Below are 23,904 nucleotides of genomic sequence, written 5' to 3'. Positions count from 1 at the left end.
ATATTTAGATTTTCGGAGGCCTTTGTAAACATATTTGTTCACCAAGTGTATCGGAAACTACGGGCTCCTTTTTCTAAGGTGCGCTAGCGTTTCTAGCGCACACAGGAAATTACCGCACGCTACGCGGCTAGAACTAATGCCAGCTCAATACTGGCGTTAAGGTCGAGCGTGTGGGGGAAATGTAGCACGCGCTATTCTGCGCGTTAAAGCCCTAATGCAGCTTAGTGAAAGGAGCTCTAAGTTATTCTATTCAATCGTAACAACTTTATTGTTCACCGCATAGAACAGGGGTGTCAAAGTCAATCACATTAAGGGGCCGAAATCCAAAACGCAGGCTAAGTCGTGGGCCAGACCCTGCTCAATCTCCACCCCAGACCCCGCCCCCCATAATAGTACTAATTAAAACACCATTTTTTCCATTCATTTTTCATATATACCCACACAATATAATCTTATTAACACACTAGCTTTATAGCCCGTTACATTAACGGGTGCTAGAATATATGTGTGTATGTCTGTCTGTCTTTCTTTCTCTCTCTGTCTCCTTAGCCGCTTTCTGTATTTCTGTCTTTCTTTTGGCTGTCCACCACCACCCCTTGCGTGCTCCCCCTGTCCATTCTCCCTTCTTTTTACCTCCCCTGTGTCCACCACCACCCCTTCACTGCTCCCCTTATCCAGCAACAGCCCTTCTCCCTTTGTTTTACCTCCCCCCTGTCCAGCACCTCTTCCTGCTCCCTCTGTCCAGCAGTAGGCCTCCCTTCCTTTTTTCCCCCCTGTCCATCATCACCTCTTCCTGCTCCCCCTGTCCAGCAATAGGCCTCCCTTCCTTTTTTCCCCCCTGTCCATCATCACCTCTTCCTGTTCCCTCTGTACAGCAGTAGGCCTCCCTTCATTTCCTCCCCCCCCCTGTCCATCAGCACCTCTTCCTGCTCCCCCTGTCCACGGGAGCTAGTACAGGGCCGGTGTCTGCCGTTCTCCCCGGAGTTTTTTATTTACTCGGATAGAGTCCTTGCTGCCCCCCCATTCCCTTCCCTTCCCTTCCCGTGGACCCGACTACGAACCCGGCAATTCAAGCAGTGTGTGCAGCAGTCTTCATACTCTGCTTCTGGTCCTTCTACTGCCCTGATTTACTCTGGCACGTCCCTGATGACATCATCAGAGACGCGGCAGAGCAAATCAGGGCAGTAGAAGGTCCCGAAGCAGCGTGTGAAGACTGCTGCACACGCAGCTTGAATCGCCGGGTTCTTAGTCGGGTCTGCGGGAAGGGAAGGGGGGGGGGGGGCGGCAAAGGACTCGGACTCCTCTGGTCTGTTGCGGAGGGCGGCCCGGCTCCATTTCTCGTTTCGTCCCAAAGAGGGGGGGGGGGGGCAGGAGGTGCTCTTTGTGGAAACTTGTGGAGGCGATCTTTGGCTGGCTGGGAGCAGGCTTGTGGAGGCGATCATCGGCTGGTGACGTTGTACGCGCATGCGCACTCGTGCTGCCACACCCCGACAGATCAGGGATCAGGGATCACGCGGCGCGAGTGCGCATGCACGGCTAGCAATTTATTATTATAGATAATGGTTAATCACAAAATTAAACTACACAAAGCACATTATTTGCTTCTCAACATTCATTCCTACCAGAACACAGATAACCCCTATGCAAATATGGGTCCAAAAACTAAGGGGTCCTTTTTATCAAGCCGCGCTAGCGGGGTAAGCGCGTGGGAAATTTCATCACGCGCTAACCCCCTTGGATGGCTAAAAAACTAACGCTTGCTCAATGCAGGCGTTAGCGGCTAGCGTGGCAGGCAGTTTAACACATGGTATTATGCGCGTTAAACCCCTACCGCAGCTTGATAAAAGAACCTCTAAAAGTACTAATATATAAAAAAAGAAACCCAAAGATTCGAGACTCTGCATGCAGTACAACCCCCAGAGAAAAAGAAACAATTGGGTGCATGAAGCCGCAGCTCCTTGTGCGTCCTGCGCCTGAACCAGAAGCCTTCTCTCTGCCGTCGCAGCATCAGAGGGAATGCTTCTGGATGAGGCGCAGGACGCGTGAGGAGCCACTGCACTTGGCTTCGTGCACACTGCGGCTGTGAGGAGGAGGGAGCCGGTCACAAGATAACAGGTGTTACAATATACAGTGGTGCCTCGCATAACGGACGCCTCGCACAGCGAACGCTGCGCACAACGAACTTCAGGTCTTGCTTCCCACAACGAACTTGGTTTCACACAACGAAGTCGCCCGAGCTGCATCCTTCCGCGCAGGCACTGCGCTTAACTGCCCTCTCTCCGCCTGGCTCCCTGTGCAGTGGCGGACCGTCGGCTCGCAGGGGCCCGGCGCCTACTGCTGATGCGTTGGGGGGGGCGGAGCTACTCTCGCCGCTTCCCCGATGCTAGAAAAATAACAGCTTTGTTCTCTCTCACCATTGGCATTCTGTTTACATATTGAAAGAAACAGGAAAAAAAAAGCTTATCCATTAAGACCATTTTGTAATAAGTATAAACTAGTATTATAGACAGAATGATCTGCCCAAGGAAATGGACAACATTTTCAACCATGCAGGCATTTAAAAAATGAACAGTTAAGTCCCAGTTTTTGCCGCTGAGACTCTGCCCTCTCTCACTGTAAAATTAGACTCTACTTAGTCTGTCTTTAAATTTAAAAAATGTGTGTTGTTTTAAAAAACAATTATGTTTTTAGATGTATCTAAATAAACATAATAACAAAAAATTTATCTTTTTTTATGTCATCTTAGCATATTTTATGCTGCAGAACGAATTATTTTTTTTAACATGTATTGTTATGGGAAAACGCGTTTCACATAACGAACTTTTCGCATAACAAACTTGCTCCTGGAACGAATTAAGTTCGTTGTGTGAGGCACCACTGTATGAGCTTCGGTAATGATGTTATAAAACACGAGGTTCTACATGTTGGAAGAGTCCAGCCACCCTTATGGCCTGCAGCCCAAAAACGCCTTCTCTGGTATATCCATTACTTTCAAGCCATATTCACTTCCCAAGGAATTTCAGCCTGTCAAACACTTTGCTTCTCACTCCTATTTACTGCCCAAGGGGTTTCAGTCAAGTTTTCAAGTTTCAAGTTTATTTATACTTAATGAATCGCCTATTTTAAATTACTAGGCGATGTACAATACAACTAAACGTATAATTAAAACATGGGTAGTAATGTATAAAATTAACTTATGTTGTACTTTAAAAACAAAATTAACATACAATAATACATACATGATTAAAAAAATATTAGTTTAGGACAAAAAAAAAAAAAAAACGTACAAGAGACATGAGGATAGATAGGGGAGAAGTTACAATGTTTGAGCAGAGACGAAAGAATTACAACAAAGGAAAAAAACAAGAGGAAGGGAGATAAAAGCATGCCGGAAAGATGAAAAAGAGATAAAATCTTAAGAATCATAGGCATCTTTAAAGAAAAATGTTTTTAGAGTTTTTTTGAATATGGTAAGATCTTTTAAATCTCTGATATATTGAGGTAAGAGATTCCAAGATTGAGGGGCCATAATGGAGAACATGTCATTACGCCTAGTACCAATAATCTTCAGTGAGGGGACCGAAAGGAGGTTAGAAGAGGAAGAACGAAGCGGTCGAGTAGTAGTATAGGGGATCAGCCATCTATTAACAAATTGTGGCTCACTAAAATTTATGGTTTTAAAAACTAAGAGTAATAATTTAAACGTAATGCGATGACTTATTGGGAGCCAATGAGATTTGATTAGCAGGGGAGTGACATGGTCGTATTTTTTAGCGTTATAAATTAACGCAGTACGCAGAGGGAGGGAAGAGTGTATTCATCCGGTATCCGTGGAAGCATGGAAAAAATGAAAATAAACTATAATGACATGTTTCGTTCATGTCACTCTAAGGTTTCCAAGATGGCTGCTAAATTTAAATCTTGTGGTGCAACTTAGGTTATTGTGATGGAAATGGGACTTTGTGGAAGAATTATTTCTTCACTCCTGGATATATGCATGTAAGGGGAGGTGAAGAGTTAAGACTGTGGACATAAAGATTTTTATTCCCAATTAGAATGTACTTTCAGTCATACAGAAAGATCCTTCAGTCTCTCAGTGCCTGAATTTAAGAAAGCGTGGGACAGACACGTGGGATTAGGGAGAGGAAGAGATAATGGTTACTGCGGATGGGCAGACTGGAGGGGCCATTTGGCCTTTATCTGCCATCATGTTTCTATATTTGTATGTTACTAAAGTTCTATGATCTCACAATGCAGGTGTAAAGAGCCTTAGCCAATAGGGAGAGGAGGAGATAGTGGATGCTGTGGATGGGCCATTTGGCCTTTATCTGCCATCATGTTTCTATGTTAGTAAAATTCTATGACATCACAATGCAGGTGTAAAGAGCCTTAGCCAATAGGGAGAGGAGGAGATAGTGGATGCTGCGGATGGGCTATTTGGCCTTTATCTGCCGTCATGTTTCTCTGTTTCTCCGGTTTTATAATGAATGAATTTATATAGTAGGAGTCATTTTTAAGTGGAGAAAGAAAAAAATGTGTGGAATAATAAGTGCTTTAACTGGGAGATCCAAGATGGCCACTGCCTAGGTGATCGGGTACATGCCTCCGATTGAAGCGCTTCTACTTTTGTGATTTTTGGCTGGAGACTGCTGTTTCCAGCCTGTTTTTGCAGCGCGATGCTGAAGAGGAGAGGCCGGAGTGCCTCGCGGCGCTCCAAGATGCCATCCCTCGGCAACATTGAAGAACTTCTTCGGATGCAGGAAGCTGCTTCTGTGAGTCTGGTCGCTAGCCCGCTGAGGATCCCGGGTGTGAGTGAGACCGAAGGGATTCCTCATGGGCCAGACACCACCCTTAGCCCGGATGTTAGAGCACTGCCTCCTCCACCACAGTTGGCCAGCTCTCCTAGGGGTCAGGAAACCCCGGAAGAAGGGGCAATACTTTCCCCAGAGGCAGACAATTTAACATCGGGAAGCTTGGAAATGGAGATCCCGGTACGGGTAACCTCCAGTGAAGACTCTGTGGGATCCATAATACCTGGAGGAGGATTGAACCAGAAGGAACAGAAACCAGAACAATCAAAGGAAGGTGAGAGACTTTGTACTACAATACAAGCTACTTTTTGGGAAAGACCTGCTGAGGTGACCTTAGAAGCCCTTTGGGACCTGGTAGCAAATTTTGGGAAGGTAATTAGTCCCAATTTCCAACAGATTGAAAATAAACTTATCCACCATTCAGAAGAATTAGAAAAATTAAAATTCGACATGACTTCTTCTAATAATTTACTTCAAAAGACTCAGCAGGATATGGTTTCAATAAAACAACTCTAGGAAACTATAATAAAAGATAACATGAATCTTAGAAGAAAAGTGGAATCATTAGAGAATCAGGCATGTTGCAATAATTTGAGATTGATAAATTTTCCAAGAACAACTATGGTAACACCCAGAGATATGCTCAGGAGATATTTATTAGAAATTTTGGAAGTTCCGGAAGGTAACCTGAACCTACTGAACGACAAGTATTGAATATTACTGAGATTCTGGAGAAGTCAGTTAAGGAAGTGATAACACCTGCAACATTAGTAGCCACTTTGGCTCTTTCTATTGATAAATCTTGGTTATTGAGACTATTTCTAAAGAATAAACAAAAGGAATTCCTTGGTTGTAAAATTCAATTGTTCCCTGATGTTACAAGGGAAACACAAAAACGTAGACGTGACTTCCTTGTTTTGAAACCAGGGGTCATCTCATTGGAGGCTACATTTTATTTGAGACACCCTTGTAAGTGCATTGTCCGTTATCACTCAATTAAATGTGTATTCTTTGAGCCCCAACATTTGACTAATTTTCTGGTGATGTCCCGCCTGGACAAGGAGAAAATTCAAGCTTGAGCTCTAAAAGAAAACAGTAATCTCCTTCCCGACCCATAGGAATAGCATTACTTCTCTGATTGTTTTCTTTTTTATGTTTTCTCACACTTAATTCTTGGATCCAATGAGGACTTGAGCTAATTTTACCATAACAGGTTTTCTTGTAAACTGCTTAGCATTGTTAAGTATGGATTTATATGATTGTAATATGTTTTGGTTAAATTTGCTTTCTGTACAAGTTCACTTGATATTATATTGAAACCAATAAAAATACTTAAATATAAGTGCTTTAACTGGACTATAAATGTATAACATGTACAACATATTCTCTGTGTTTGTAGCCCTACGAAAGAATTTGCATACATCAATTGGATAGGGGGCTTTTTACCCAAAGACAGACCAGACTGCGGATTTTATAATGAGATGTGCGAAGCTACAGTTCACAGTAAGTATGCATACATAGACATGCCCTATATATATATATAGATAGATAGATAGATAAGGGAAATGTAAATGTGTCTTCTATCTTCCTAGATTCATTTTCCTATGGGAAACACCAGCTTAAATTTGGTTTTGATCACACTATATTTTATGAATTTATAACAACCCAATTGTCATTACCCCAACAATAAGGTTGAGGTTGAGATCCAAGTAGGTCTTATTGTGGTAAACCAACTCGCCCCAATGGTTCAAACAGCGCCCCCTATTTTGGAGGATTGCACTTCTTTTTCCCTCTCCCTCTGAAAACTGGGAGAAGGGCAGAGCCCCTCACACAGCTGTTCCAAAGAAAAAGCCAGCCTCAAGCTGAGAAGTCAGTTTCATCCGAGAAAGATAAAGGCAACTGTCCTTCCTTGAACTTTCTGTTCTCTCTTTTACTCAGGCTATATGAGGTCACAAGACATTCTCTCCACTCTGGGTGCCTGACTCAGGGCTGAGTGCCCCAAGATTTAGATGCACAATAAAAAGGCTCTCATTCTTCAAAACAGAGGAGCAAACTTCCTTCTCTAGCTGCATCAAAAGGTTATCTTCCACGTTCGCTCCAAACAAATTACCTCTTTTAATAATAATAATAACAACAATAACTTTATTTTTTCTATACCGCCACAATCTTACGATTTCTAGGCAGTTTACAGTGAAGAGAGCTGGACAATCAGCGAATTAGAGTACAAATAGTGAAGATGTCAATGAACAGTCAGCGAATTACAGAATACAATTAGTAAAAAATACACATATTTCTCAAAGTTATCAGCATGGAGTTAAAAGTTTTAAAATGGTATCTGATTAGGATATAAATCTGTCGAACAATGCTGTCTTAATTTCTTTCCAAAAGGCGCCGTAGGTCAACCTGGCTCAGCTGATGTAATTACCTATTCTACCACACTTAGCTGACTCACCATTCAAGTAATAAATCTTCCCCACTTTAAACTCCACACTCAACCGAATACTTATTGAATGAACCAATACTTTTTAAATGGACATTCAGAATCCACCTTTTCTAATAAAACTGGTGGTGTTAAGTGGTACTCTTCATCATTCCATCATTCTAATAGGGTTATTAACCTTTTTTTAAAAACTTTTTGTTATTTATTATAAATTAGAATAACTTATCTTTTATCTTTTATAGTTCCTTATCGGTTCCCCTTCCCGACGCGTTTCGCATTTCTTTTTCAAGGTCGGGGGAACTGCAAGACAAAACAAACCCACATTCAAGCTGCCATTATGTATTACAATATCCTTATATATTATATATTGAAAACAGCTCCACTCACCAACAGTTAAGAGTAAACTTTTTCCATTTCACTACTGCCGCTCGCTATCAAAAGATGGCCGCGGTGTTCTTCCTGAGTGTTAAATACCGCCCCTGCCATGACGTCACTCTCCCTAGCAACCATTCTTACAGCCTCGCGTCCCAGCTAATTAAAAAACCACATTAAGAGTCCACTTGAGCCATCCAATCTGAAACTTCATTCAGACCGGTGAGGGCCATAGTTTTTAACTGGATCATCCATCGGAGCTCCCTTAAATTTAGCGTGCGCTCAATGTTAATAATCCTATTAGAATGATGGAATGATGAAGAGTACCACTTAACACCACCAGTTCTATTAGAAAAGGTGGATTCTGAATGTCCATTTAAAAAGTATTGGTCCATTCAACAAGTATTCGGTTGAGTGTGGAGTTTAAAGTGGGGAAGATGTAATTACCTAGCCAGGTCTGCTGTTTACTAGCTTGGAACTTAAAGATTCTGTCCAGAAAGGACCTGTATTTGCAATCAGTGATCTTTGGATAGGCAAAAAGATTGGCATTTTGGCATTTCTAGTTGTCCTAATGGGGATGTGTGCAAAAACTCCTCACACTTGTCCAGGTTAGCAGGCTGTTCACAGCAAAGGCTGCTCCTTCGCTCTGCTACTTAATCAGTATGGGCAGCAGCTGTGTCGCATTCTGCCTTCACACACACCATAACGGGAGTATTACTTCATAATACTTAATTCTTTCAAAAACTTTCTAAACTTTTTACAAAAAAGGAATTATTATTTTTCAAACAATGCTTTAATTTAAATATTGATTAAAAAAACATTACAGTCAGTATACCATACACACTCATAAACACAGGATGCCTAGAATTCTCCAGCAATGCTCCTGTTGAAATGAGCAATCATCTAAGAGTTCTAAGAGTCCATCACAATGAAAGAGTACTTATCTCTTAAAAGTTCTTATCCAGAATTCTTATTTTCCGGAGTCATCAGATCATCCTGGGCTCAGCTGCATCTTGCAAAGTGCTCGGTGCTCTCTCACAAAATCGCAAATGAAAAAAAACCACAAGTGAAAAAAGTTCATTCAAAAAAGCTCAATTTTAAAACAGTCATAATCCAAAATCATCAGTCCAACGCATCTTATTCATAAATCCAGGAAGTCAATATAATTCAAGAAACCTCAAAACTTCCTCAACACAGTATGCAGTCTCCGGTAGTTCTTTGACATCATACGTGTTTCCCTTCCAGCTTTTTCAAGAAGAAGATATATGTAACACTTTAGCAGACAGCCTCACATTGGGACAGAGTCCCCTGCAGAACTCCACGGCGGCACAGCCATCTCTAAACACTCTCAACCAGGTTTCAGCTCAGCTTCCCGAAAACTCCCAAGCACTGTCCCTTTTCGCTGAGGTATAATGCCTGAACTAACCTGGCTGCTTTCCACTATGCTTTCCAAAGGGTTCGGTCTACTCTTCCCCTCCCAGGACCTGGAAAGAGGGACTGACACTTCCTTCCTTATTCTCTGCCTCAACCTCAGCCAAACTCTCAGTGTCCGACGTTCGGATTTACCTGGACATGAACTCCTTTTAGAGGACTGTCCAGTTGTTTGTCCGGGTTTTGAAAAGCTTTGAGCTTGGGGCTGCATCTAGAGGGCATCTGCACATGCGTGGATTCAACACGGTGATATTACACACATGTGCGCATGTGTGTGACATCATCCCCGCACATGCTCGGAGGCCCTCCAAACGCGGCTTCGAGCTCGAAGACTGGGGCAGAATGGGGCCTGACTTGGGTGGAACAGGGCAGGACTGGAGACGGGGTCCCAGCCTATCTAGAGGAGGAGATTTTCCCCTCAAAGCAGGGGGGTGGGGACTGAGGTTTAACACAGAAGGAATCCTACTTTCCCAAGGGAATTCTGCAGTTCTCTTTAAAGAGCCCCAATATTTCCTCTCAAAAAGAGAACAATCCTTGGGGTACCCATTCCACTATTTTGTGCATTCTCAGTTATATTCACTCTGTTTTCTGGTAAGAAGGACTTTCCAAAAATACTAGGACTAGGGGTGGCATATGATGAAGTTACTAAAATGAACTGAAGAAAGTAATTCTTCACACAATGTGTAATTAAACTCTGGAATTCATTGCCGGAAAATGTGGTAAATTGGTTAATTTAGCAGGATTTTTAAAAAGCTTTGGATAATTTCCTAAAAGAGAAGTCCATAGGCCATTATTGAGATGGGCTGGGGAAATCCACAGCTTATTCCATTTTACTACTTGGGATCTTGTCAGGTACTTGTGATGTGGGCTGGCCACTGTTGGAAACAGGATACTGGGCTTGATGGACCTTCGGTCTGTCCCAGTATGGCAACTCTTATGTTCAAGTACAATTGCTGTACCGCCAATATAAAACAATCTAAGCCAAGAATAGGACAATCAAGCCATTGTGACATCACTGCTGAGGTTGGCTCTTAGGCATTGGTGGAATGAGGCATTATGACATCACAATCTCAGCTCTGGAACGTTGCTACTCTTTGGGTTTCTGCCAGGTACTTGGGACCTGCGTTGGCCACTGTTGGAATCAGGATACTGGGCTTGATGGACCTTCAGTCTGTCCCAGTATGGCAGCTCTTATGCTAGCCAAGAATAGGACAATCAACCCATTGTGCCATCACTGACGAGGTTGGCTCTTAGGCTTTGGTGGAATGAGGCATTATTATGTCACAATCTCAGCTCTGGAACGTTGCTACTATTTGGGTTTGTGCCAGGTACTTGTGACCTGGGTTAGTCACTGTGGAAACAGGATACTGGGCTTGATGGACCTTCAACCTGTCCCAGGATGGTAACTCTTATGTTTTTGTGTCCTGTCTCATTTTCTTTGCAGCTACTGTATGACAATAGATGAATGAGCTCAACCTGTATTCTTCCTATCCAGGGTTTTCCTCACCTATATTGAGGTACCTAAATTAGGCACATGCATCTATCGATGTCTAGCAGTGCCTAACTTTAAAAAACGCCCCAATCCACCCCTAACAACATCTACATGGTGGTAAGAGCCTAGGTGTAGACACCTACTGACTTAGACGCCTACCATCCAATTAACCATCATTTTTTCTCATTATGATCTTGTTAAAGCTCATTAAGAACATAAGACTAGCCTTACAGGGTCAGACCAATGGTCCATCTTGTATCCTGTCTTCATGGAGGCCGATCCAGGTCACAAATATCTGGCAAGAACCCAAACAGTAGCAGCATTCCATGTCACCGCTCCAGGGCAAGTAGTGGCTTCTCCCATGTCTGTCTCAACAGCAATTTATGGATTTTTCCCCCAGGAACTTGTCCAAACTTTTTTTAAAACCAGCTCCACTAACCGCTCTTACCACAACCTCTGGCAACACGTTCCAGAGCTTAACTATTCTCTGAGTGAAAAAATATTTCCTTCTATTGGTTTTAAAAGTATTTCCCTGTAACCTCATCGAGTGTCCCCCTAGTCTTTGTAATATTTGACGGAGTGAAAAATCGATCCACTTGTACCCGCTCTACTCCACTCAGGATTTGGTAGACTTCAATCCTATGTCCCCCTCGGCCGTCTCTTTTCCAAGCTGAAGAGCCCTAACCGTTTTAGTCTTTCCTCATACGAGCGGAGTTCCATTAACTTTAATTCTGAAACTGATTTTTATTAATGTAGGCACGACTTATAGAATTTCCCCCTGAATGTCAGTTGGCACCCTCGTTTTTTTGTTAACATGTTCCTGCTGTACTCCACCTTGGGTGAATCTCTTCATAAAGGTGGTTAATCAGTCCCAATAAGAAAGAAAGAACTTCCGGATTGCTGCCTGACCCCGGATATTTAATGCTAGTGCCTGGACATGGCCCAGTATTAAATATCCTGGCTTAATTCTCCCCACGGATCTCAGGAGCTTAAAACCCGCTGAACACTTTGGCCCAGATTCCCAAATGGCGCCGTTCAGAAGACACCAGTAAGTTTACACACGATACCTAAGTTAAGTCTTTTAATTGGCCATTAATGCTGTGGTAATTGACCACACCATTGAAAACCAACTAAAAACTAATTACGATTTTAATAAAGTAGGTTCCGCGCGATACCTACAAAATAAAAGTGCCCGAATCTCGTCTACGCAGATGAATACTGGTGCTGAATGGCAATAGAGGCGTGGCTAATGTTTGGCGCCCCGAATCGTGATTCTACATCGAAAATGTAGGCCTGTAAAACCCTAGCTTCGACGCAGGCCACAATTCTCATAAAAGCACCATAGTTTGAATGACATGCAACCGGTGCCGTGTTTTCAGGTGCTGGCCAATTCCGGTGCTGTTTTGAGAATCCAGGTCTTTGAGCTGAATATCAACCGGTATATTCTGTTGAGTCCAGCCTTCCGCTCACACAACCCAAAAGCTAAATAGAATTACCTTTTGTGCATTATATAATTGGCAAAATGTTCTTTTCTTCAAATGTTTCTCTCTTTTTTATTCAAATGTATCACGTGTGGTTTAAATTGTATTTCAGCAGCTTATAGAATAGTGCTTTATTGGAGCTAATTTTTTAGGTGTCATAGATAGAATTTATCCCATATGTACCAATACAATCATTGTAATCCCATAGGGGAGAGTGTGGCACCGTGGTTAAAGCTACAGCCTCAGCACCCAGAGGTTGTGGGTTCAAACCCGTGCTACTCCTTGTGACCCTGGGCAATAATAATAATAATAACTTTATTCTTCTATACTGCCATAATCTTGCGACTTCTAGGCGGTTTACAATCAAGATAGCTGGACATTCAGCGAAATACAATAAGCAGATATTCAGAGGAAATACAGAGAGCAGAGACTTTAAGAAAGCAAGAAAATAGAAATACAAATTGCTGAGTAAGAGTATAAGATGTACATTTTTGGTGGGTGATGTCCGAGAGGCCCTGTTTGGGATGGGCCGCATGTTTTAGAAAATAACAACGAAAAATTACGATAAGATAAAGATAACAGTTTATATGTATCACAGTATCGTGAAATTCAAGTGGACTAAGGAGGGGGGGGGGATAAAGGTAGGGGGTAGGGGAGAGAGAGGGGAGAGCGGGTCAATTGTTTAGGTATTTCAGGAACAGGTATGTTTTTAGGCGCTTCCTGAATTCCCCGTAGGTAGTGGGCGAAAGCAGTAAATCCCCCCATTGCCCCAAGTCACTTAATCCCCCCAATGACCCAAGTACATTAGGTAGATTGTGAGCCCACCAGGACAGGCAGGGAAAAATGCTCAAGTGCCTGAATAAACTCATGTAAACAGCATAGAAAACTGAATAAAGAATAAATATTTTTTTGTCATGGCTTCACCTATTATCGTCCCCTGCTATTGATCTTTTAGAGGACTATCCAGGCTCCCGGACAGGCTTTCCAAAACCCAGCATTTATCCGACGAGCTCTAGCATGCATCTGGAGGGCCTCTGAGCACGCCCGGATGATATCACCCACATCCGCGCTTGCTCCAGGCCCTCCAGATGCGGCTGCAGCTTGTCCAGAAGAAGAGAGGAGGCCTTGTGGGGGCGGAGCTGAAGCAGAATGGGCGGGGCTGGAGGTGAAACTGGATGGGGCTGGGCAGAACAGGGCGGGGTCATGCGTCCGGGGGTTTCCCATAGAAAAATATGCCAACCCTAATCTGATAATAATTGTCATGCTTTATGCCTGTCTGTCTCAGGTATACCGGTGATTGCGCTGTTCGTCACTCTCGTAGTCACAGTGTGTGGAGCTGTTGGCTTTGTGACTTTTTTATTCATTCAAAGAGGAAAAATGCAAAGAAAAATGAACAAGGACACCTGGTGGAGAATAAACTATAATGACATCATTATAATCCAGGATAACAAGGTAATGGAAGGCTCCATTTTTTTATCTAGTAAAATGGCATGCCTTCCAGGTTGTGATACACTTTACCTGTTGATCATGGGATCCAGTAGAGCTATATGGAGTAGATAAAATGCGGTTGGCGGTTTGCAATTCCGATCATTCGCAGTATTTTCCGACCGTGAATGTCCGGGCAGGGGATGCAGGAGAGGGCAGCTGGAGCACCGGCGAGTGAAGGAAATCACTCACAGTATGCTCCGACAGCCTCTTCCTGTACTAAAGTCGGGCCTCACCAATCAGGAGCTGCGTGTCACAGGAAGAGATGGTCGGAGCATACAGCAAGTGATTTCCTTCACTCGCCGGCGCTCCGGCTGCCCTCTCCTGCCTAAAAACTGTCTTTGCAGTTTTTCAAAATTCGCAGGGGTTCCTGGAACAGAACCCCTGCGAATTTCGGGGGAGTACTGTACACACAGGCGCAATTGGCCTGCCACATCTTAACACCAGCAATATGGAACATCATCGCTCTAGTATCTGCATCATTTCCCTGTGCTATTGTAATTAGTAGCCTTTGATTTTCAGATTATAAAGGACCTATTAGGCTTATAGAGCACCACTTGCTGAAAATACCACGGTGTTTGATAGTAAACAGTCTAATGGACTACAGAAACAACTTTATAGAATACCAGTACTTATGTGCGTGACTGTTCAAGTTACCTGTGTAATTGACTGCCGCATGCTCAGTATTATTATACAACTTACGGGACTGATTCTATAAGTGGTAGGTGCCTAGGGAAACGTCATTCAGAGTTGGACACTTTATGGAATGGCACCTAGCTGTGCTGAAACCTCGTTAGGCACTGCTAAGCCTCTGCAACTTAGGTGCGGTAATATTAGGCCAGGGTTTTCTCGTCCTAAGGTAGGTACCTGCCAGTTCCTAACTCCACACCTATACTCTCCCCTCCCCCAACCACGCCTACTTTTTGGGTAGGCACCTCAGTGTTGATGCCTACATCACGCCTACTGAGTTAGGCAACTACTGTACAATTAATTTTTTAAAAAAAATTTTTTAATGGCGCTATTCAATTAGCAGTGCCGATTGAACCAATTAAAAAATTAAGTTAGGGGGCCTTGATTGACTAAGCACGCCAATCTTGGCACCTAACTGTAGGCGTCTTATATAGAATCAGGCCCTACATGCAGTGGCATAGCAAGAGTAGTTGGCACCCACCCGTGCCCTCCTCTTCACCCCCCCCATTCCATCCCCGCCCCTGCCATACTTGCACCCTCTCTACCCCCCGTCCCGTGAGCTGAAGGAGAGGCGCCAAGTATTTTCCCACATGGGACTGCAACACTGGTGACCAGCGTGTCAGTGACATCCATCTCTCTCTCTCCCCCTCCCCTGATCAAGCATCCATCTCTCTCTCTTCCTCTCCCCTGATCAAGCAACTATCTCTCTCTCTCCCCCTCCCCTGATCAAGCATCCATCTCTCTCCCCCCTCCCCTGATCAAGCATCCATCTCTCTCTCCCCCTCCCCTGATCAAGCATCCATCTCTCTCTCTTCCCCTCCCCTGATCAAGCATCTATCTCTCTCTCTCCCTCCCCTAATCAAGCATCCATCTCTCTCTCTCCCCCTCCCCTGATCAAGCATCCATCTCTCTCTTCCCCTCCCCTGATCAAGCATCCATCTATCTCTCCCACTCCCCTGATCAAGCATCCATCTCTCTCTCCTCCTCTCCTGATCAAACATCCCTATCTTTCTCTCTCTCCCTATCCCCATCCCACTATCCCTCTCTATCTCCACTATCATCCCTCCCCAGAATAAGTATTTCTCTCTCTCCTATATCTCCTTCCCCTAATTAAGCATCCCTCTCTGTCCCCTATCCCACCTTCCCCAAGCATAACTTTCTCTCTACACTATCACCCCCAGAGCAAGCATCTCTCTCTCCTTTATATCCCCTTCTTCTGATCAAGCATCCCTTTCTCACTCCCCTATCCTTCCCTGATCAAGCATCCCCTATTCTCCATGCATATCACGTTCTCCCCTATAACCCCCCTCTCTCACTGCACCCCCTCCCCAGAACAAGCATCTCGGTCCCCTATCCCCCCTATCCAGAGCAAACACCTCTCTCTCCCCTATATCCTCCTCCTTAATCAAGCATCCCTCTCTCTCTCTATCCCAACCAAAAGAAAAAAGCATGGCTGTAGAGCTGGGAATTCACTGAATCCCCTGAAAGGCCTCACTGCCTGCCACTGTCTGTGCGTGTGCCAGTCTCCCGGGGTGAGGCCCTGTAGACCATTCTGTCTTTAACTTTCAGTTTTTATACTGTACGATCCCTGAGTTCTTCAAGAATAAAGGGCTCCTTTAACTAAGGTGCGCTAGCGTTTTTAACGCACGCAGGAAATTACCGCACGCTACGCTTCTAGAACTAACACCAGCTCAATGCTGGCGTTAAGGTCTAGCGCGCATGGCAATGTAGTGGGCACTGTTCCACGCGTTAAAGCCCTAACACGGCTTAGTAAAAGGAGCCCAAAATGTCTAGTTACCAGCCAGCAGGAGCATTGCGTTCTGAAAATTCTGCGCTGCTGAAGAGAAACGTCAACCCCGAATATGTGGAAACCAACGCGATGCCCTTTTCATGCGCAGGTGTAAAACTGTGGAATTCCCTCGTAGGGCAAATTCGGAAATGCCGTGGTAGGGGGGCATTTAGAAAGTTCCTTAAAACACAATTATTTGTCAATGCCTTCCCTTTAAGTATTTGATTTTCTTTGTCTGCTGATTTCCTGAAAGAATTTAATTCTTCTGCCCTTATTTGTTTTAATTTGTATTTGAAAGTTGTCTTAATTTGTTTTAAATTTTATGTATGTAAACAGGTTTTTTTTTTTGTAAATCTTTATTCGTTTTCAATTATTAACAATGCAATACAGTGAATTTGAACATAAACGAATCAAACAAAAGCACTTTAAATATACAAATATTTCAACAATAAACATTTTCACCCCCCCTCCTCCCCTTAACTAATGAAAATAAAACCACATGTATAATTTCAATAAAATAGATATAATGAAGAATAATTATAATGTTTTCCCATCTCCCTCCCTCCCACCCTGGACGTATGTAACAGTTTTACGAACTGTTTTGGTTTAAAAACGGTATAGAAATTTTTTAAATAAATAAATATGGACTTGTGTTTGGTTTGCAGGGTCTCAATTCATGCGTGCTGGGCCGTCCTATCAAACAACGGGGTTCTTTTCTAGGATTTTTATTGTTAAAATGTTTCATTTAAGCCACTTTGAGCTATGCATAGAAATGGCGGGTTATGGGATTTTAAATAACCATAAACGAATTAATGCCAACTTTTGCTAGTATTCCGTAAGAATACTTACGAGCCAAACCCCCCTCTTCTACGAAACTGCGCCGAAAGGCCCGCGCCGCTCTCGACGCTCATTGAGTTCCTATGAGCGTCAGGAGCAGCGCGGGCCATTCAGCTAGCGCAGTTTCGTAGAAGAGGGGTGTTTTAGGAACAGGTTCGCTACCTTTGTAAGTTTGGCATCTATGTGGTGGCGTCCTGTTATAGAATTACCCCCCAGCCTTCTGCTTTGTTCTGTTGCCGATAACTATTCCTTTTTGTCTCACAAGAATCACTTTGACGTGTCACCGGCAAACACGCCCACCTCCAAAGGAAAAGAGAGCTACGGGTCCAGCGCTGTCATTTCTAGCAATCAGAGCTGTGGCTTCAAAGAAAAGCAGGGCAAGGAAGTTTTTTACATCACCCTGGGACTTTACCAGGTACTCTGCTCCTCCTGATACCCCTCCATCAGACTTTAAACCCCTCTGCCTTCTTCTGCTATTAACTCTGTGTGTGCCTTCTGGTTTCCTTTCTGCCACGGGGGTGTTCTGAACAGGCGGACAGTTTGCAAGCTACAGCAAAGAGTAAAAGGCAAAGCAGCAATCAGGATGCACAGGTAGGAGATAGGGACCCTGAAAGGAGGCCCGAGTCATACTATAACTACAGTGCAAGTAATATGCATTACTTACATAGTAGAACGACTCGTATAAGATACTATATGATCAGTATGGTCCTGCCCTACGGCGATCTACCCAAGGGAGTTATGACCAGGGGATCATGGAGGTGCAGACACACCCGGGTTTTTATCAGTGAAGGAGGCCTTAAGAATGTGAATGATGTTTACCTGCTAATTCTTCACCTATTTGTTTCAGGGAAATCATGTTGCGCTTAGGTATTTCACCAACCAGACAGCGGGCAGGATTCAAAAGCCCTCGGTACTGCAAGAGCTACGCTTGGTAAGAATGAAGCGTGAACTGGGATGCTCTTAGAATGTGAGTGAATCTTACGGGTGTGGTTTATTGCCAGGCTGCTTAAGGGTGACACCTAGTGGCCAGATTTAGGTCCTATCATTGCTGTGTTTTGGAAGGAGCCCTGTTAGATGAACCCTGGTTTAGGACTTGCTGTGATGAATGGGCAAGAAAAAGCAAGTTGGGGGGGAAATTCTTCTTCAGTCAGTGCAGCAGCGGGCCCAGGAAGCACATCGGGAGCCTGCTCCGCCGAGGCGTGTGAGCACCGCTCCGCCCCCCCCCCCCCCCCAAGCCAGCGGGGTTCTTCTTTAGTTGGTGCAGCGGCGGGCCCAGGGGGCGCGTCGGGAGCCTGCTCCACCGGGGCGTGCGAGTATAAATAAAAAATTTAGACTGAAAGTCGCATGTTAAACTGCTAGTGGCATGTTAAACTGCATGCTAATCTGTTAATGGCATGCACTGCTAGACGCATGAAGAACTTAGTAGCATGTACTGTTAGACGCATGTATTGTTGGGAGCAGGTATTGATAGTCGCATGAAAAACCGTTAGGCTCATGCATAGTTAATATTAACGACATGTACTGTTAGAAGCATGTGTCGCTAGGAACAGGTACTGATAGTCGCATGAAAACTGTTAATGACAAGTACTGTTAATGTTAATGGCTTGCACTGTTAGATGCATGAAGAACTTAATGGTATGCACTGTTAGACGCTATACGGTCAGAGACGTCTCAAAACCAACCTCCACTTAACTTATCTCCTTTTCCACCCTAACCCATCTACAATCCAACCATGAACCTCTTACTACATTACTACTCTACATGCTAAGTATTAGCATCAAAGAGATTCACACTCTCTACCCTCAACTACAATTTACCCATTTCCCCGCTTTATCGACCACGCACATCCCCATTCCACAAGAAGACAATACATATAACATTAGCATTATCTCAAACACAAGAACACATCAACGCACCCTCAAAAAAAGAGCAAGGGTAGTAAAACCCATAAGAACCATTACCTATACCAATCCCATCACATCCGCTACTATCCCCTGTGCTTATCTTAACACTAGATCAGTCAGGAACAAGGCCTTTCTAATCAAAGATTGGATCATCAGCAAGCAAATAGCCTGCCTCTTTCTAACTGAAACTTGGCTACTGTCTGAAGATGACCCAATAATTACCGATCTCCTTCCTGACAATTTCAAAATCCTTACCCTAAACCGCGAGGGAAAAAAAGGAGGAGGATTAGCAATTCTTCTCAAAGAAGGATTCGAGTTCGAACTTATGGACTCCAAAACATCCAACCAACTAGAAATCCTAGCCTGTAAAATCAGTAACATCCACTTAGAAGATTTCCTCTCATGTATACTATTCTACGTCCCACCAAAAAGTTGGTCAAAAGCCAAAGAGGACTTTTGCGAATTCGTCCTACACAACTCTCTTAGTTCCTCTTACAATATTATCGCAGGAGACATAAACATACATCTCGATGAAGAGGACAACACAGACACAAAAGAATTCAAAAACTTCCTATCCCTACTTAACTACAACCTCCCTCCCTCCGCACAAACTCATGAAAAAGGCCACCATCTAGACGTAGTAGCCATGTCCACAAAGGAACTTCCAGACCCCACCATCTCATTACCAGGAGGCACCTGGTGCCACGACATCTGGTCCGATCACTTCACTTTCTATTTCAAGCTAATCTGGTTCCAACGAAAACAAATTACCCAACCAAAAATAAAAAAAGAACATCTCACGAGAGGCCACATCAACCCAGATAACTACTGGGCGCAATATAAACTACAAGCAGAGGTAAAGGAAGTAGCTGATTTTTGGGATCACTGGACCACTACCAGCACCTGCATTTTAGACAACATTGCACCTAAACATACCAGTAAAAGTAATGCAAATAAATATAACAAATGGTTCGACATTGATCTCCTAAAAATGAAACAGTTAGCCAGACGTCTAGAAAGAAAATGGAAAAAAACAGGAGAATTATCAGACCGTAACAATTGGAGAGCCAATATAAAAACCTACAAACAACTAATAAAAGATAAACGCAAAGCATTTTACTCAAACAAAATCAATTCATCCTGCAACAGCTCACGGGGAGTTAATACAAAAGAGCTGTTCAATCTGGTTACTAACCTATTTGACACCACCCGCTACACTCTACCCACACACAACTTTAAATTACCCTCGGCGAACGACCTAGCCCTGCACTTTGACTCAAAAATTAAAAAACTAAGAAACAATTGCTCAACAGAAGAACCTAATGAACACCATATAGCTAACACACAGGGAAATGAAACCCCTGCAGACATGTTCTGGGATTCATTTCAAGACATAGATTGGAATAACTATACCAAATTATACAACAAATACTCCAAATCATACTGCTTCCTGGACTCATGTCCCCCGGAAATCATGAAAGCGGCACCACTTGACTTTAAACTATCTCTACTGCACTACTTAGCCCATAACCTGAAAAATGGAAAATTCCTCACCAACAAAGGCCACATAATAATAACCCCTATCCTAAAAAATAGCAAAGAATCGTCAGCCCTAGTTTCCAACTACAGACCAATTGCTTCCATACCACTCTTTGTAAAGATCATGGAGGGGCTGGTACACTCCCAATTAATGGAATATCTAGACCAGTTCTCACTCCTTCATGAGACTCAATCCGGCTTTAGACCGCTTTTCAGCACAGAAACGGTAATTGCGGCCATCTTAGATTACTTGCACCTATTTTTAAGCAAAGGCCTCAGTGCCCTGATCATGCAATTCGACATGAGCTCTGCCTTTGACCTTGTAGACCATGCAAAATTGCTACATTGTCTAGATGCTATTGGCATCAGAGGCGAAGTGCTAAACTGGTTTCATGGCTTCCTTTCGTCCCGAACCTATCAGGTTCGCTTCAACAATGATCTCTCCAACACCTGGAGCAACCCATCCGGCGTTCCGCAAGGGTCCCCACTATCCCCTCTGCTTTTCAATATCTACATGACCTCACTGAACGTTCAATTAACCCAGCTGGGGATAAAATTATTCAGTTACGCTGATGACTTCACAATTATTATCCCATTTGCCAACTCCATCTCGGAAACAATTCCAAAAGCATCAGAAGCCATAAACCTGATGGAACATTGGATGACAGACTTCAAACTCAAGCTCAATACTGAGAAGACAAAATTATTTGTCGCTTCACCGTGCCCTCTTGACACCCAAACCCCACTAGACATCAACAAACATAACTACCCCATACAGCCCACCATTAAAATACTGGGTGTAACTCTGGACCAATGCCTCACCATGAAAGATCAGGTAGACTCCCTAATCAAAAAGAGTTTTTTCACCCTCTGGAAACTTAAATCCATTAAAGCATACTTTGATAACTCTGCCTTCAGAATCTTGGTACAATCCCTCGTATTAAGTCAACTCGACTACTGTAACATCGCCTACTTAGCAATCCCCCAAAAGAATATGCGACGATTACAACTAATGCAAAACACTGCGGTCAGACTAATCTTCGGTCTAAAGAAGTTCGATCACGTGACGCCATACTTCAAACAGCTACACTGGCTGCCGATGGAAGCTCGTGCAAAGTTTAAGTTCGCCTGCCTCTGTTTTAAAGTTTTCTACGGTCTAACCCCTAAATACATCACTGACCTATTCTCCTTCTCAGCCAACAAACACAAGAGAAGCTCCCACTCGCACTTCGTTTCTCCCCCGGTTAGAGGATGCAAACTAAAAAAACACCATGAGCATCTTCTCTCACATGGGATAAAGACCTAGAACAACTCCTATTGCCCACCACTTATGAGATATTCAGGAAACGCCTCAAAACCCACCTATTCCTGAAAGACCTAGACAGCTGACCCACTTCCCTCCTTCCCCTCTCTTGCCCTTTCTCCCCATTGTTCCCCACATCCCTTAAGTTAACTCAACTTGTACGTCAACTCAACTTGTACCCCACTAATCTTCTGTAAACCGCATAGAACTTAACGGTATTGCGGTATATAAACTGTTATTATTATTATTAAATCAAAAAGAGGGAAGATCCTTAAGTAGCAGCACATAAGAACATAAGAATTGCCACTGCTGGGTCAGACCAGTGGTCCATCGTGCCCAGCAGTCCACTGGAGGTTCTCAGTTGGCTCTAGATTTGCCCAACAGACTGATCCAGTCTTGTGTCTATTCCACTGCATGCAGAGACATGTAGTTCTGGTTTCCCTAAGAAAAACAAGTCCAGGCATGCAACAAGGTAAACTCAGGATTGGTTCAACCTTTTGGGCAAATATGGAGCCAGATGAAAACTTTAACCAAAAAAGTGTAGGATGGAAGAAATAATAATAATAAAAAAGGTTTGGATAAAATCCTAAAAGAGAAGTCCATAGGCCATGATTGAAATGGCTTGGGGAAATCCATTGCTTATTCCTAGGATAAGCAACATAAAATCTATTTTGCTACTTGGGATCTAACTTGGTATTTGGGACCTGGGTTGGCCACTGTTGCTAGGCTTGATGGACCTTCAGTCTGTCCCAGTATGGCAGTTCTTAGATTCTTAATCTAATCTAGTATTTGTGAGTTGCACAAACCTAAACAGGCTCTAGGCTCCATATTAGGTCTTCAGAAGAGACCAAGATGGAAAATAAAGTGTATCGTGATAGTTAGTGAAGACTGCTCCATAAAACACTCCAACATCTAGAGCAGTTGTTAATATATAAGGGAGGAGGACCAGGTAGTTGCTTTGTAGATGGTATTCAGGGATTAGACTACAACTCATTTCAGTTTTGCCCACTCCTTCCAGATGTTTTCATTAAGACAACAACTCCTTGAGGTAATCTCCATCTGAAAAAACGTTAGGTTTTTTTTTTTTTTTTTTTATAGTCTAGAACCTTCACTTTGGAATTAACTCTCTCCATATCTGGATGCCAGATGATCATCCACTATAACAGTGTCCCGCAAACTTTCAGGAGCCGGGGCACCCTAAATGCAGCAGCTGCAGCTCGAGGTAACCGGAAGTGCGCGAATGTCACCTTGATGATGTCTGCACACGCACGAAGGCCCTCCAGACGGGCCCTGAGATGCCAGAAGGGGGTGCCAGCAGGGAAGAGGGCCGGAAAGGTGAGGCGCTAGTGCCGGCGACGGCTGATTGTTCACAGGACGTGCCTCTCGCCACGAGACACAGGTCTTGTAGGCAGTCAGCTGGTGCCGGTGCCTCTCTTCCTCCCCTGTGTGGCACACCTGAAATCTCAGGAGGCGCACAGTTTGAGATAACAACAGAAACTCTCTCCCCATTGGTAAGCCCTGTGGCCCCATCCCATGTGGGTTTCATTACCAACTGCTGGAACAATTCTTCCTGTAGGATCTCCCTACTCCTAGAAAACCCTAAAAAGGGATAACTCAATCAACATCTGACATATTCAATTTACCTATTAGTGGTACTTCCCTATCACAGCTATGTTATGAATGTCTTCGGTTAAATCTCTGCCCATTTCTTCAGTGTTTGAAGAGGCCTATAATATCGCCCAATGTAAATACATTTTCCAAGTTTCGAGTTTCAAGTTTAATAGATTCTTTGATTTGTTTGCATAATCCAATTTCAATGCGATTTACATCAGTTAAAAATTGAATAAAATAATAAAATCCACATACATGACATACATACATGACATACACTACTAATTGACAATAGAACATTAGGGAGGTAGGTTGTTTAATTACAATAATAAAAAAATAAAACCAGAAATAAAATCGGGAATAGGTTTAGGACATAAGGGTTGGGAAACAAATACCCACATATTTCTAAGATCTCCTCATCCTGACCTAAAGTATAATAAGATTGGTCTATTAAAAAGCGTCTTTAAATAGTCATCTCTTTAGGAGACTTTTAAATTTGTTCAATAGTTTTTCTTCTCTTAGGTTAAGCGGGAGTAAGTTCTAGATTTGGGGAGCTGAAACAGAAAAAATAATTTCTCTCCTAGAATATATAACTTTTAAAGAAGGGACTGTTAGTAGGACTTTGTCTTCTAGACCAGGGGTGTCACAGTCCCTCCTCGAGGGCCGCAATCCAGTCGGGTTTTCAGGATTTCATTAATGAATATGCCTGACATCTATTA

General features: G+C 43.4%; 1 protein-coding gene across 3 annotated transcripts in view; it reads left to right on the top strand.

Moving 5' to 3' along the window:
- LOC117359930 (guanylate cyclase 2G-like) overlaps window positions 1-23,904 on the top strand; it is a 99,259-nt gene that overhangs the window by 23,904 nt on the left and 51,451 nt on the right. For all 3 annotated transcript variants that reach the window (XM_033943406.1, XM_033943404.1, XM_033943405.1), the window contains exons 7-11: window positions 6,211-6,314; window positions 13,313-13,479; window positions 17,094-17,243; window positions 17,360-17,419; window positions 17,676-17,759. In XM_033943406.1, coding sequence (XP_033799297.1) covers window positions 6,211-6,314; window positions 13,313-13,479; window positions 17,094-17,243; window positions 17,360-17,419; window positions 17,676-17,759 — 565 coding nt within the window. The remainder of the gene's footprint in view (window positions 1-6,210; window positions 6,315-13,312; window positions 13,480-17,093; window positions 17,244-17,359; window positions 17,420-17,675; window positions 17,760-23,904) is intronic.

The sequence above is a fragment of the Geotrypetes seraphini genome, chromosome 4 (assembly GCF_902459505.1).
Source record: "Geotrypetes seraphini chromosome 4, aGeoSer1.1, whole genome shotgun sequence".
NCBI classification, from domain to species: domain Eukaryota; kingdom Metazoa; phylum Chordata; class Amphibia; order Gymnophiona; family Dermophiidae; genus Geotrypetes; species Geotrypetes seraphini.
This window is presented reverse-complemented; position numbering and strand designations above follow the sequence as displayed.